The sequence below is a fragment of the Mobula hypostoma genome, chromosome 11, assembly GCF_963921235.1.
Source record: "Mobula hypostoma chromosome 11, sMobHyp1.1, whole genome shotgun sequence".
In the NCBI taxonomy this organism is placed as follows: domain Eukaryota; kingdom Metazoa; phylum Chordata; class Chondrichthyes; order Myliobatiformes; family Myliobatidae; genus Mobula; species Mobula hypostoma.
Window position 1 is genome coordinate 24,711,496 of NC_086107.1, and position 16,239 is coordinate 24,727,734.

General features: G+C 38.7%; 1 protein-coding gene across 4 annotated transcripts in view; it reads left to right on the forward strand.

Moving 5' to 3' along the window:
* The window catches only part of kif18a (kinesin family member 18A), a 118,923-nt gene that overhangs the window by 62,588 nt on the left and 40,096 nt on the right, over positions 1-16,239 (forward strand). For 3 of the 4 annotated variants that reach the window (XM_063061759.1, XM_063061760.1, XM_063061761.1), the window contains 2 exons: positions 7,828-7,990; positions 14,918-15,086. In XM_063061759.1, coding sequence (XP_062917829.1) covers positions 7,828-7,990; positions 14,918-15,086 — 332 coding nt within the window. The remainder of the gene's footprint in view (positions 1-7,827; positions 7,991-14,917; positions 15,087-16,239) is intronic. The other variant, XM_063061762.1, reaches the window with a different exon arrangement.

Here is a 16,239-nt window from a genome sequence, read left to right on the forward strand (position 1 = left end):
TGTGAATTGGTTGGTTTTAACTTTTCTGTGCCCTATTTGGGCAGAAAAGTTTACTTTTGATTTCTTAATATGGCTGCTAAACTTTCTTTTTAACTGCGTCATTTCTTTCTTTTCCCAGGGGATTCTGGGTGGTTACTTCCCTTTTGTCATCTTACGTATTTCCTGTGCGGCCTTAAATTTTGTAGTTTTTTTTTAATTTTATTCTGTTTTGCTTTTTATAATCACTTTATGTTAATAATCCTATTTTTTTTTGTTGCTGTGTCTATTCATGAGTTTGAGGTTTATTGTGGGTTTTTTTTTAATATATATTTTCCGGCTTTTGTTCTGTTCTGTGTGTATTCTAATTGAGCTAACTTTTTTTTACTTATTTTTTTACTGTTTTACAATTAGCTGATCCTTTTCATATTTATACCTTTTTTTTAGGGAGCGTATACCGGAAGTCATGGGGGTAGTTTTAGCGCTTGCTTCTTTCTGGCGGGTCTGCTTTAGATTTTGCCTTGGGGTCTTGGGGCGGGGGGGGGGGGGAGGGGCTTCACGTTTTAGTTTGTTTTTCTTTGGGCTATATACATTATTGAAGTACTGGTTGCGTCCTTTTCCCCGGTATCTTTTGTATGTTCTGTTTCCTCTCCGGGTTTGTGGGTCGCGCCTATTGTCAACCCTCCTTGTTGTGGGTTGACTTTAGGATTTATGGAGTCTATTATTAATTTTGTCTCCTGGAATACTAATGGTCTTAATCATCCTATTAAAAGAAAAAAAGTTTTTAAAGTGTTCCGGAGACTTAAAGCACAAATTTTATTTTTACAAGAGACCCATGTACGGAGGGGGGACAGACTACGTTTTTTCAAATTCTGGAAGGGACAACAATTTCATTCGAACTCCAATGCTAAGATTCGAGGCGTCTCTATTTTTATAGATTCCTCAGTTACTTTTATACAACAGGATATTATCTCTGATCCGAATGGTAGATTTTTATTGGTTAGTGGTTTACTATTTAATAAAAAAGTAGTTTTGGTTAATGTTTATGCTCCTAATATGGATTGTCCGGAATTTTATAAATCATTGTTTGATCAGTTTCCTAATTTGAATGAGTTTTCATTGATTTGGGGCGGAGATCTTAATACCTGTTTATCTCCAGCTTTGGACCGTTCGGCTCCTTTACGGACTTTACCTAATAAATCTGCAAATTTGATTAATTTTTTCCTTTCTGATTCTGGGTCGACGGACATTTGGCGTTTTCTGCATCCTCAGGAAAAAGATTTTTCCTTTTTTTCACATGTTCATCATTCCTATTCAAGAATTGATTATTTTTTTATTGATTCTCGTCTCATTCCTTCAGTGATTAAATGTGATTATGATTCTATAACCATTTCGGATCATGCTCCACTTAAGCTTTCTATTAAAATTATGGCCAATATACCAAACAATAGACAATGGCGTTTTAATTCGCTGTTGCTTCAGGACTCGGACTTTGTTAATTTTATGAATGAACAGATTGAGTTTTTTTTTACAATTAACCATACAGAAGATATTTCGGTTAACACTCTTTGGGACACTTTTAAAGCCTATATTCGGGGTCAGATTATTTCGTATTCCGTTGCTTTGAGGAAGAAACAGAAGCAGGAGGAGATGGCAATTGTGGACAAGATTAAAGAAATTGATAAGAAATATGTTATGGCTCCTTCTGAGGAGCTATACAAACAAAGAACTGAACTTCAAATGGAACACAGTTTACTACTCTCGTCCTCGATTGTAAACCAATTAAAGAAAACAAGAAGTGATTTTTATGTTCACAGTGATAAAATTGGGAAGCTGCTGGCTAATCAATTGAAATCTAATTATGTTAAATCTCAAATTAATCAGATTTATAACCAAAATGATCGATTGATATTGGATCATGTGGGGATTAATCAAACCTTTTGTGATTTTTATTCTTCTTTATATCAATCAGAGTCTCCTCGAGATTCTAAATATATGAATGATTTTTTAGATAAGTTAGACTTCCCTCAGATTTCAGAGGATATGTCTTCTTTATTAGATACTTCCATTACAATGGATGAGATTAAGAATGTTATTTTTTCTATGAATCTGGGGAAAGCTCCTGGCCCTGATGGGTTGAATTTTATAAATGTTTTGCTTCTTTATTGATTCCTTGGCTCTATAAAGTTTTTGAGGCTTCTTTGAAACTTGGTAAACTTCCGGAATCTTTTAATAGAGCATCAATTTCTTTAATACTAAAGAAGGATAAAGACCCTGCTCAATGTGCATCTTATAGACCAATATCTTTATTAAATGTTGATTCTAAAGTTTTTTCTAAGTTATTAGCAAATAGACTAGAAAAAGTACTTCCTTCTATTATTTCGGAAGACCAAACGGGTTTTATTAAAGGTCGTTACTCTTTTTATAATATTCGTACATTGTTAAATATCGTTTATACTCCCTCACAAAATGTTCCTGAGTGTGTTATTTCTTTAGATGCCGAGAAAGCTTTTGATAGAGTAGAATGGCCTTATTTATTTAAGGTGCTTGAAATGTTTAATTTTAGCTTGAAATTTATATCCTGGATTAAACTGTTATATCACTCCCCTGTAGCCTCGGTTCGTACTAACTCTTTAAACTCACCTTTTTTTCCTCTCTTTCGTGGTACTCGACAAGGCTGTCCTCTTAGTCCCCTATTATTTGATATTGCATTAGAACCTCTTGCAATTGCTATTCGAGAATCTTCAAATATTACTGGGATAACTCGGGGATTAAAGTCCCATAAATTATCACTCTATGCTGATGATTTACTTTTATATATTTCTAATCCTGAGAGATCTATTCCTGCTGTTTTAGAGTTATTAGCACAATTTGGTCTTTTCTCAGGTTATAAATTAAATCTTAGTAAGAGTGAACTTTTTCCGATTAATAAACATCTTCCCTTATATTATAAATTTCCATTTAAATTGATTAATAATTATTTTTCATATCTTGGGATTAAAATTACTTGTAAACATAAAGATTTATTTAAGACTAACTTTTTACCATTAATAGACCATATTACTCAACTTTCATCTAAATAGTTTCCCTTATATTTAACTTTGATTGGTCGTATTAATGCAGTTAAGATGTTTTTTTTGCCAAAATTTTTATATGTGTTTCAGGCATTACCAATTTTCGTTCCTAAATCTTTTTTTGATAAAGTCGACTCTAAAATTTCTTCATTTATTTGGCAGAATAAGAATCCGAGACTGGGTAAAATACATTTACAGAAAGCTAAGAGAGATGGAGGTTTAGCATTACCTAACTTTAGATTTTATTATTGGGCTATTAATATTCGACATATGAAATTTTGGTTACTTGACCGGGACATATTATCTATTCCTAAATGGGTAGCATTGGAATTACAATCTGTTCAGGGTTATACACTTGGTTCTATTTTAGGTTCATCTCTTCCTTTTGATTCGAAACGCCTTAAGCAGGTCTCTAACCCGATCGTTAAATATGCTTTGCGTATTTGGTTTCAATTCAGAAAATTTTTTGATCTTAATCAATTCGGGTTAGCGATTCCTATTTTAGGTAACATATTTTTTCCTCCCTCTTTTACGGATCGCGCTTTTCAAACTTGGAAGACTAAGGGTATTTTACGGTTTTTGGATTTATTTTTAGATGGTTCCCTTATGTCTTTTGAACAATTATCTAATAAATATAACTTATCAAGAATACATTTTTTTAGATATTTACAAGTTAGAAATTTCCTAAGTACTATACTTTCTTCCTTTCCAATGCTTCCTCCTATATATATTTTAGATTCGATAATTAACCTTAATCCATGTCAGAAAGGTGCATCGGCTATGATTTATAATATTATTATGAAACTTAGGAAAGCTCCATTTGATAAGATTAGGGTAGATTGGGAACAGGAATTGGGGCTTACCATTTCTGTGGATGATTGGGGGCAGATTTTACAATTAGTTAATACTTCCTCTATTTGTGCTAAACATTCCCTAATTCAATTTAAAGTGGTTCATAGAGCACATATGTCCAAAGATAAGTTAGCGCGTTTTTACTCGCATATTAATCCTTTCTGTGATAGATGTTCGGGGCAGATAGCCTCTTTAACTCATATGTTTTGGTCTTGCCCTACTTTGGAAACTTTTTGGAGAGATATTTTCAATATTATTTCTAAGGTATTAAATATAGATATCTCTCCTCACCCTATTACTGCTATCTTTGGACTACCTAAAATTTCTAGTAATCTTTCCCCTTCAGCCCGTAGAATGATTGCATTTCTTACTTTAATGGCGAAAAGATGTATTTTACAACATTGGAAAGAGCTTAATGCTCCAACTACCTTTTTTTGGTTTTCTCAGACGATTTTATGTTTGAATCTGGAGAAAATTAGAAGTAACCTTTATGATTCTTCATTTAAATTTGAACAGATTTGGGGACCTTTTATTCGATATTTTCATTTAATGTAATATTTACCCTTCTTGTTTTTTTTTCACTGTTTTAATGGAGGTCGGGATTGAGGACGTGATTTTAAGTTTAACTCTGTTTGGTTTCAAGTTAGCCCATTGCTTTGCTTTGCTTTTAGTTAGTTGCACGGTGGGTTTTTTTTTGGGGGGTTTTTTTTTCTTTTTTTCCATTGATATATGTAAAATCTAGTATACTATTATGTTATCTTGGTTTCTTATGCTTAAATTACATTGTTTGTAGTATTTTCTTTTTGGTATTGTTATCTTTTGGAATTTTATTATACTTTAACATTGTATTAATGTTTATATGGCTTACCTTTTTTGTATACTTACTCAATAAAAAGATTTAAAAAGGAAAAAAAAATGTAATTGCATAGTCCATGTATTTATAAGTTCTCCAATTCAATTTCAATGGAAAGTAAAGCAAAAAGAAAACATGGAGCTTATAGAGAGTAATATGAAGTACACTGTTTTCTTTTCAGGGCAACTATGCATGTGGTATGCCTCATTACAGAAACACCTGGACAGATACAATGGGCTTGAGTGCCATGGAACAAACATTTGCATAGTACTTATAGGATTTTTTTTCACATTTAAGAGCATAAAAAGCAGAAGCAGGAGTGAACTACTTGGTCCCAAATATCTGGTGCACCATTTATGGCTGATTTTGCACCTCAGAATCAATTCTGCATCTTATTCCCAAAATCCTGTAATTTCTTTAATGTCCAAGCATTTGTTTATCTCACTGTTAATTATTAACACAACATTTATTGTCCTCTTCAAAATTGTGAATTCCAAAGATATCAAATCGCCTGTACGCAGAATACTCTTCATATGAAGCTGAAATGGCCAACATCCTGAGACTGCCCTCTAAGCTTTTGATCTTCTATTGTCTTCAAGTGATTGTCTCTCATTTTTCTGTACCAAATTTTACCCAACCTCTCTTTTTAATAGACCCCTTTTATCACATAAAGCGATCTGTGACCCTATGATGACTCCCAGAGCAGTGTAGCTGTGCAAAGTAAAATTGCCTCAATTACACCAAATGAGGCTGCCACAAAATATAAGCTTAATGAGGCTTGAAATATTCATCTTTCGAATTGTGTGAAGCACCTTCATGTTTATGCTCTGAATATCATGAATCTGTAAAATGCCCCAGAATACACCAACATTTTACTAGTGTCTCACTCACTGTGCTGATATTGTGGTTTTCATTTATTTTTACCAAACTAGTAAGATTCACAAAATTTCTTGTCTTGATTACTACCTTGCCGACTCAATAACCAGCCTATATACCTTTGCAAACTTCTTCCATCATTCTCGTAGCTCACTTTTCCACGTGGATGTGTATCTTTGGCAAACTTGAATACATTACAGTTTGTCTTTTCATCAAAGTGACTGACAAATTATGAATTATTTGAGGCCTACTGGTAACAATTTGCCAACCTGAAGTTATCTCTTTTTATTCCTATTTTCAATTTTCTGTCTTTTAATCAATACATTTCAGGTAATTATGCTTCTTCATAAATAGATGCTGCCTGACTGAGTTCTTTCAGGAATTTCTGTTTTCGTTTCAGATTTCTAACATCTTCAGTTTTTTTAATATATTATTTTCCTTCCAACTCTTTGCTTATTTTATGTAACTACCTTTTTCTGTGGTATTTTATTCAGTGCCTTATGAAAATATACTTCATCCACTTGGTGTGTCAGTTATTAACTTGGCTACCTGCTTTTCTTATTACTTTGTTAATTCTCTCTCTTTATTACCAGTTTCACAGGCATTTAACCATTCCAGCAAGCTTTTTCTGATGCATGTTATCAGAGGACAGTACAGAAGAGGAACAAGCCTTTGGCTCATGATGTCTGGGTGAAAAGCAATGCCAAATTAAATGCATCCCAATGTGCACATGATCCAAATCCCTCCAACCACTGGATATTACTGTGTTTATCTAAAAGCTTCCCACTCCCTCCCCTCTCCCCTTTTTCCCAACCATGATTCCCTTCTCCTTGCCTCCTTCCCACTCTCAGTCTACAATAGAGACCAATATCAGAATCAGGTTTATCATCACTCACATATTTAATGAAATTTGTTTTATTTTTGCTGCAGCAGTACAGTGCAATACATAAAATTACTACACTACTGGGCATAATATTGTGTATGTGTGCTTTATATATCTTTCTGTATTTCAATGTTGTAAAGGTCCCACTTCTCCACAAGTACCTGTAACTGATCTATATCCTTGGACAACCTTCTTCACAGTTTGCAATTCCAAGAATTTTTGTGTTGTCTGTAAACTTACTAGCCAACCCTACAGCATTTTCAACTTAGTTCTTTATATATATATATATATAGCAAACAACAGACATCCCAGCATTTCTAATTTTGAATTTTCATTCCTCGGTATAGCCATTGTATAATCAGTTATTGCTTTGTAAATGTCAAATGTGCTGGAACATTTAATTCCCAGCATTAATCACCGTGCAGCATCATCCCTGCATAACGTTAGTATCAAATCCATTTCTCTGTAGTTGGACATTTAAATATAAATATTGTTTTATTTGCTGTAAATGCTTTGTGAATTCAAATAAAATGTCTTCAAATTTAACTTTTTACTAATTTTCATTGAATTCTCTTTATTTATTAATGTACTACTGTTAAGTTTACTCCATTGCTTTTTATCCCACTGTGTTTATCATTGCTTATTTGGAGGTCATAGTTCCAGATTACCACCTTTTCCAATTTCCAAGCCCCTCAATACACAAGTACTCACAAACACACACACACATATACTTACTTTCTTTCTTTCTCTCTCTCTCTCTCTCTCTCTCTCTCTCTCTCTCTCTCTCTCTGTCTCTCTCTCTCACACACACACACAAACCCAGCATAACCCCTTCCCCCCCGCAGAAACCCACACACAACCCCAATCTTCCCCAGCATCATCACCATCCTGCACCATAGATTTATCGACGTTAAATGATCTTAATACCAACTTCTCATGCTGACTTTTCCATTTTGCTGAAAGCAAGCTCCTTCTCTGATTATGATGCAACTTCTAGTGTATTCGTAGGATATTGGAGGTGCACGGGGGGAGAAAAAGCACTGAGGCAAAATATTAATCTTGATGTATCTGGTCACAGACTAAACTGATTTTGATTTTGCACATCTCAGCAACAGGGTGTTTTAAAGAAAATTCCTTTAGGTCTTGGGAGCTTGTACTGTCCTTCTGCAATTCCAGTGGTCGGCCATCAAGAACAACAATTTTTTTTTTGCCTTGGCTCTAACTGTTGAATGGGCATAACTAGGAAGCATTTACTTTCTTGGCATTGGTGTTTGTCAGTGCATATTATACTGTTTTCCACTCTTTTTGTCTAGATTCAAAGGAGTATTTGAAAATATTTTCTGCAAACGACAGAAACTGAGGATTAGCTGCTTAGATCTAGAACTGAAAATGAAAGAGGTGGAACTGATGACATTTTATTCTAAGGAGCAGCAGCAACGTGTTCAATTGTTTTCCTGTGAGCCTGCAACAGAGAAGGTAAAGTGGTTTGTTAGTAAATTTCTCATGGATAAAAAAGGAACATACTAGATTCTGCAGATGCTGTGAATCCAGAACAACACACACAAAATGCTGCAGGAACTCAGTAGGTCAGGCAACATCTATGGAAATGAACAAACAGTTGAATTTTTGGGCCAATTTTCTCGGCCTGAAATGTGGACTGATCATTTCCATAAATGCTGCCGAAACTGATAAATCTTTAATCTGATCCATTTGTACATTACCATATGCTAGTAAATTGAAAAAAGGTGTAAATTTCTTACCCTATCAATATAATGGAAATCATTATGTTAATAGCTCCTCCAAAGAAATTCTCTATCCAGAAGTTGGTGATATTGGGTGTGTTTTTGCAGTTTTTATTCCAGAAAGAAACAAAGGCAAATTTTGACTAAATATGTTGCCATCACACAATTAGCCTCTGATCAAAGGATAACATAAATGCCGTTTAATTCAGTTTATGCAACAAGTTGAAAATTAAACTTGAGTAGTGATCTGGCTATATCCTGTATGTGCATACCTGTTAGCAAGGGTATTCATTGAGAACAAGGTTGCTTTGCAAAAAGCTACTTTGTGTTTCAGCATGATCCCTGTTTGATTTTACACTGCATGCATCATATGCAAGATGTAAATGTTTTACTGATTTTCATATGTACCTATCTGAAATTGAGAATATTAAGCCACTGCACATGAAGAGGTTATAGCAGTGTCTAGTGATAGTGTGTTCGCATTTAAAGCAGTTCAACCTGGATCCTTCCTGATAAACATCAAGGCAAAGTGTGCTTTAAAGGGTGCAAACTCCTCTCTTAAGTGAACACAATAAAAAAATTCTTTCTGAAATAGTAGTTTAGGGTTGAGTTTATCTCTTGCAAACACTTGAGATGAGTAACTCTGATATATGTATATGACATGGAAATACTTAATTTGGAGACGTCTCGACTATGTCTTGCCACTGGGTCCAGATAGACCGGGACAAGAGAGTGAGGCTGACGACCTGCGCAACTCTCCCTCACTTTAATCCAAGTCAAGCGCAAGTCATGACTTCAAACCCAACGCGGAAGAAAGTGATGGTGCTCAACCTTGGCACATGGAACGTGAGAACTCTGCGAGATAACATCAAGGCAGACAGACCAGAGAGAAGAACTGCACTGGTTGCAAAAGAGCTAGCTCGCTACAACGTGGACATAGCAGCTCTCAGCGAAACACGCCTAGCAGACAAGGGCCAGCTGACAGAACGTAGTGGTGGATACACGTTCTTCTGGAGCGGTCGCAGCAGCGCTGAACGACGAGAAACAGGCGTGGGATTTGCCATCAATTCTAACCTCGCCCGTAAACTCACCAAGCACCCAGAGGGCATCAACGACCGCCTGATGACACTTCAGCTCCCACTTGCAATCAAGAAGAGTGCTACGCTGATTAGTGCCTACCAACCCAGATGACATTAAAGACAAGTTCTATGAAGAACTCAACGCCCTCATCTCAGCAATCCCACAGTCAGAGAAGCTCATCGTTCTCAGGGACTTCAATGCCAGAGTAGGGACAGACTTCCAAACCTGGGAAGGGATCATTGGAAGACACGGCACTGGCAAGTGTAACAGCAACGGCCTTTTGCTCCTCAAGACGTGTGCCACACATGACCTTGTCATCACCAACACCCTGTTCCGCTTACCCACCCGTAAGAAGACGTCATGGATGCACCCACGCTCGAAGCACTGGCATCTGATTGACTACATCATCACCAGGAAGAGGGACAAGATGGATGTCAGAGTGACGAGAGCCATGTGTGGTGCCAAGTGCTGGACCGACCACCGCCTCATTGTGTCCAAGTTCAGGCTTCGCATTCTGCCCATGAGAAGACCCCAAGGGCAGAAGACTGCAAAGAGGTTGAATGTCTCCAAAAAGCAGCAGGGTTGCAGAAGAATTCGTCAATGACCTTGAAGGCAGACTGCCAGACACACCACAGGAAGACGGGACCAGCGTTGAGGAACAGTGGACGGCCTTCGGAGACGCTGTCTACACTACCGCCCTCGAACATTTCGGACCAGCAACCTGAACTCGATGAGAATGATGAAGAAATGCAGGCACTACTAACGGAGAAACATCAACATTACAGAGCGCATCAGAACGACCCCACGTCGCTAGCCAAGAAAGATGCCTTTACTAACGCAAGAAGAAAGGTGCAGAAAAAACTTTGCGAGATGCAGGACAGCTGGTTCAGCAAGAAGGCCGATGAAATCCAGGGCTATGCAGACAGCCACGACATAAAGCGCTTCTACGATGCGCTTAAGGCTGTATACGGACCCCAGTCCTCCGGCTCCTCACCCCTCCTCAACGCAGATGAGACGCAGCTGCTGACAGAGAAGAAGCAGATTCTGGATCGGTGGGCTGAGCACTTTAACAACGTCCTTAACCGCCCTGCCGACATCAACGACGAGGCCATTGCCCGCCTGCCCCAGGTAGAGATCAACAAGAACCTCGACACCCTCCCCACAGTAGATGAAGTCAGGAAGGCAGTGAAGCAACTCTCCTGTGGCAAAGTGCCAGGACCCGATGCAATCCCTGCTGAGGTATACAAAGCAGGAGGCCCTGTCATGATGCAAAAGCTGACTGTACTCTTCCAGTCCATGTGGAAAAAGGGACAGGTCCTGCAACAGCTGAAAGATGCCAGCATAGTCCACATCTACAAGAGGAAAGGCAACCGCCAGTCTTGCGACAACCACCGAGGCATCTCCCTCTTGTCCATTGCGGGGAAGATTCTGGCGCGTGTCCTGCTCAACCGCCTTCTCCAACATCTTGAGCAAGGTCTGCTCCCAGAAAGCCAGTGCGGCTTCCGTGCTGAACGTGGGACCGCGGACATGATTTTTGCTGCACGCCAACTCCAGGAAAAATGCCAGGAGCAACAACTTCACCTACCTGGGCAGCATACTCCCTCGCACAGCAACCTCTTCGTGACCTTTGTCGATCTAACCAAGGCTTTCGATGCGGTCAGCAGAGAAGGCTTGTGGAAGATCATGGAGAAGTTTGGCTGCCCCAGCAAGTTCATCACAATCGTCCGGCAGTTCCACGACAGTATGATGGTGAAAGTTCTGGATGACGGCGAAGAGTCGGAGGCCTTCCCAGTGACAATTGGCGTCAAACAAGGCTGCGTTCTTGCCCCGACTCTGTTCAGTATGGTATTCTCTGCCATGCTGACAGATGCCTTCCATAACTACGAAGAAGGAATCCACGTCAGATACAGGACTGACGGCAGGTTGTTCAACCTTAGGCGCCTACAGGCAGTTACAAAGGTGCGAGAGACTGTCATCAGAGACTTGTTGTTTGCTGATGACTGCGCACTCAACGCCAGCACAGAGCAGGAGATGCAGCGTGAAATGGACTGCTTCTCACAAGCCTGCGACAACTTCGGTCTCACTATCAGCACCAAAAAGACCGAAGTTATGTACCAGACTCTCCCAGGAAAGCCATACCAGGAGCCGCGCATCACGGTGAAGGGCCAGAACCTCCAGGCAGCCGACAACTTCACCTACCTGGGCAGCATACTCCCTCGCACAGTGAACATAGACGCTGAGGTCAACAACAGGATTGCCAAAGCCAGCGCAGCCTTTGGGAAACTCTGCAAGAACGTCTGGGAGCGGAGAGGACTCAACCTTACCACCAAGCTGAAGGTCTACTGTGCAGTGGTCCTTACCACCCTCCTTTACGCCAGCGAGACCTGGACTGTCTACAGCAGACACGCCAAACAGCTCAACCATTTTCACCTGAGCTGTCTCCACAGACTCCTCCACATCAGGTGGCAGGACAAAGTCCCCGACACGGAAATCCTGGAACAAGCTGGGCTCTGCAGCGTCTACACCCTCCTGCTGAAAGCCCAAGCCAGGTGGGCTGGACATGTGGTCAGAATGCCAGACAGCCGATTGCCTAAGCAGCTGCTGTATGGAGAACTGTGTCAGGGCAAGCATTCAGTCGGGGGGGCAGAAGAAACGTTACAAAGACTGCCTGAAAGCATCCCTCAAAGGCCTGGGTGTCGACATCAACACGTGCCCTCAACCGTCCAGCTTGGCGCAGCAAGTTCACCACAGGAGCCCGTGCAGCTGAAGTCAGGCGCATCATCGAGGCGCAACGAAAGCGTGCTTTGTGCAAGGCCCGAGCAGCATCCACTGCCACGACAGCACCCACCCACTTGTGTCCCACATGTGGGCGAGCCTTCAGGGCCCGGATTGGCCTCATCAGTCACCTCCGGACCCACAGCCACCAATCTCCCATTTGACTTTGAAGCCATGGTCATCTTCGACTACGAAGGACGAACAACAACAAACAACTTAATTTAGGCAGTATGTGGAGAAAGAAACATTGTTACCATCATCTTAAACACAAGAGATTCTGCAGATGCTAGAAATCTTGAGCAGCAGGTACAAGATGCTGGAGGAAACTTGGCAGGTGAGGCATCATCCATGGAGAGAAGTAAACAGAACTGAGAAGAGGGAACAGAAGTCAGAACATGGAGGAGGGGGAAGGAATTAAAGCTGTCAGGTGATAGGTGAAACCAGGAAGGGAGAGGGGAGGGGTGAAGTAAGAAGCTGGGAAGTGATAGATGGAAGAGGGGAGGGACTGAAGAAGAAGGAATTAATAGGAGATGGCAGGAGAAAGGGCACCAAAGGAAAGTGGGGAAAAGAGAAAGGGTGAGAGGGAAGCCAGAATGGGGGATAGAAAAGATTTAATCGTAATTGAACGATACTGAAAATCTTAACAGATTTTAAGATAGTTGAAATAAAAGGGGGTGAGAAGTTTAAATAACAGAATTATAATCTGGGGCAAATGTGCAAGTAGTACTTGAAATCTAAAAATTTTGAATCCAAAAGTTTGTAAAGTTTTCTGTGAAGTAATTCTTCTGAAAGATACAAACCGAGAAATCTCAAAGTGGAATAGGGTGAAAATTTAAAATGACAATAGTCTAGAAGGTCAGAGTTCATAAAATAGAGCAAAATATTTGTTAGTCTATAGCAACAAACAATCTCTGGAACAAGTTAGCACGTCAAATAGCGCCTGTGGGATGAAAGGAATTGTTGGCATTTCAGGTTTGGTCTCATCTCCATTTGTCAATCTGTGGTCTTTTAATGCAGAGGTAACGATGATGTAAATAATGTACATTGCTCCAACATGATTTTATCAAAGGGATATTATATTTTCATATATTTGCTATAGCCTTTGAAGATGTAACAGAAGGATGAATAAAGGGCAACTCATAAATGCAGTTTATTTGGATTTCTTGAAGATATTTGATACGTGCTGCATAAACGCTATAAAGATTATATAAAAATGCCTACAGTTGGAACAATATACTGTCATTGGATAAAGAACAGACAAACAAACAGAGAACAGTCAAGATAAATGGTAGTTCTCAGACTGGAAATCAGTGTCTAATGAGGTGCAACGTGCATTAGTGCTGAAACCTCAACTGTATATCATCTGTACTGATGATTTGAATGAAGGGACCAAATTTGCGGATGAGATTGAAAATAAGTTGCGAGGAGGACACAAAGAGCCTCTATCAGTTAAGTGAATAGGCACAAATTTGGCATTTGTGGTCTCCATGTTTAAGGAATGATGGAAACAATGCAGACGAGAGGAAATATTTGATGACTGTGGAAAGGTTTTGCAAATTAGTCCTGTACAAAAAGGAAATCTTATGAAAACATAAGATTCTTAGTGGGATTGCAAGTGGCTGCTGAGAGGATGTCTAGTGGTGTTATTTGGAACTGGGGATGTAGTTTAAGAATAAATAAGAATTTAATTCTGATCTGCAAAGTAATTATTTCTGAGGATTGTAACTTTGGAATTCTCTACATCAGAGAACTGAGGAAATGCAGTTATTGAATATATTCAAGGTAGAGACTGATAGGCATTTTAACTACAGGAGAGTCAAGGCGTATGCAGAGAGAGCAGCAAAATAGTCTTAAGACTGAGACTGAATTAGCCGTGTTCATGTTAAGTGGCAAGGCATACACAAGGGGCAAAGTTACCTACCCTCCCGTTTAGTTTTGATATATTGTGAGTATTCGAAACTCTCAGTGTTGATACATAAGAGGAGATGTAGGGGCAGTTGTATCTTAAGAATTTCTATTGGATCTCCTACACTCGGTCAAATTCTATTGAGATTCTCCTTTCTATATTTTAGTTCAGTAATTTCCGATCAAAATCTCTGCTAATCTTTTTTTACACTAGATGCTATTCACCTGTACATCCCTGCTTTCTATCCTAAGACAAACTTGTTCCTTTCTCTTACCCCACTACACCTTTCCTGGTGTCTATTTTAACCTAAAATGGTGCATTTGTTCTTTCTGACAAAACTGTTTGAACTATTTCTTTCTCAATGGATGGTATCTGTCCAACTAATATTTCCAGCTTTTAGTTTTAATTTTGTCTTTATCGAAAACATAGAATGTAACATGTTTCAATAATCTTACATTAACCTCCAGTGTTAACACCTGTTGTCGGTGTAAACAATCGGTATAATATCATGAGACAAGTCTTTTATTTATGGTAATAGTGGAACATGATCCTGACTGTACAGCATTTGCATGATGTTGATCACCTGCATGATATTTGTGTAGTTTTAAAGCCTTTGGTTACACACTCAAAATGCTAAAGGAACTGAACAGGTCAGGCAACATATATGGGGGAAGTAAATAGTCAGCATTTTGGGTCAAGACCCTTCATCAGGACTGACCTGCTGAGTTCATCCAGCACTTTATTTGTGTTGCTCAAGATTTTCAGTATCTAGAGAATCTTTTGTGTGTTAGTCCGCAACAGAATTCATAAATGATTTCATTACAGAGCTTGTTTAAATATAGAGTAATATTTTGTAATATGCACTTGATTAACATGTGATTTGATCTGCCCAATGTTTAGGCAAACTGCAAATATGAACAGAAGCTTGCTGTACTAAAAACCCAATATAACCATATTCAACAGAAAATTAAAACTGTGGAGAAAATGCTTGAGGAAAACAGTAACTGGTTACATCGTGTGGAAAACGAAATTTGCTTATTGGGCCAGGATGGAAAAATACCTCAGGTAGAACAGGAATGTACAATTTCATTTATATCAGATTTTCTTTATATTCACGCTTTTCAACTTTGCACCTGGAAACAGCCAGTCTAATGTTGAAGCCTGATTAAAATCTGCTATGCTATTGAGATAGATATAACCTTAAGAGTTCAAGCATCACATGTATTTTATTCATGGTTGTCAGTAGTGTTGCTTATATCTAAAGATTTGCTGATCTTTAAGAACAAGATGACAGGTTTGTTAGCATCCAAAATGTTATGCAGTTTTGACATCTGTTTGTGTGCCATTTTCAGACCAAATCTAGTTCTTCGTGTTTCAAACCAATTATATGTCAACGTCAATTAACAATTGCTGGACTCAATAGTGTTCAATCTACCTTCATTTCCAATTAATTGAAGGTATGGTCAAAGCTAAAAAGAGTTTCTTATTCTAAAACCATTGGCAAGAATTGATCTGTTGAATCAGGGAAAAGGAGGACACACTTGGGAGATAGCTAGTGCTAGATAATGAAGTGTGCAAATTGATATTTAAACTGTTCAAAAATGACCCGTGTGTATTATTTTAAAATACCTGCCTCATATGCCAACAGGAGAAATATACCTGGGTTAGAAATGAGTCGATGTCATCCTTTGGAAGACTAGTGGCTTTCATGCTGCATTGTACATATTAATTTATGTGGAACAAGAGTTTTGTCATAAGATGTATACTGCTCTGCTTCAGCAGAGAGATAGATTGCATATTATTACACTGTGCAAAGGTTGTCAAACTGGGAGGCCAGGATGTTAGTGGAAATTGGATGTGGAGTGACTAAGTAGAATGATGTAGACTTAGCAAGAAGTACAAGAATTACAAGTATTAACATTAACATATACAGTAATCCTTGGGGCCTAATAGGATGAACAAAAGAAGACCTCAAGCAGAAGGAGTACAGATTAGAGAAGCAAAGAAATGGTTGATGAGTAGGACTGTGAGAAGTTCTTTGAAAATTGGGAGGTTGGAGGAATTACAAAGAATTCCAGAAAGCAGGTATAATGGCTGAAAGCATTGCCACTTGTGGTCAAAATAAGAAAATATCAGATTTTAGGATGAGCAGAAAATAGAAATTACGTTTTCATGTTCCACTGGATTGTTGGCCTTCGCAGTCATAACTCATGATTCTGGCA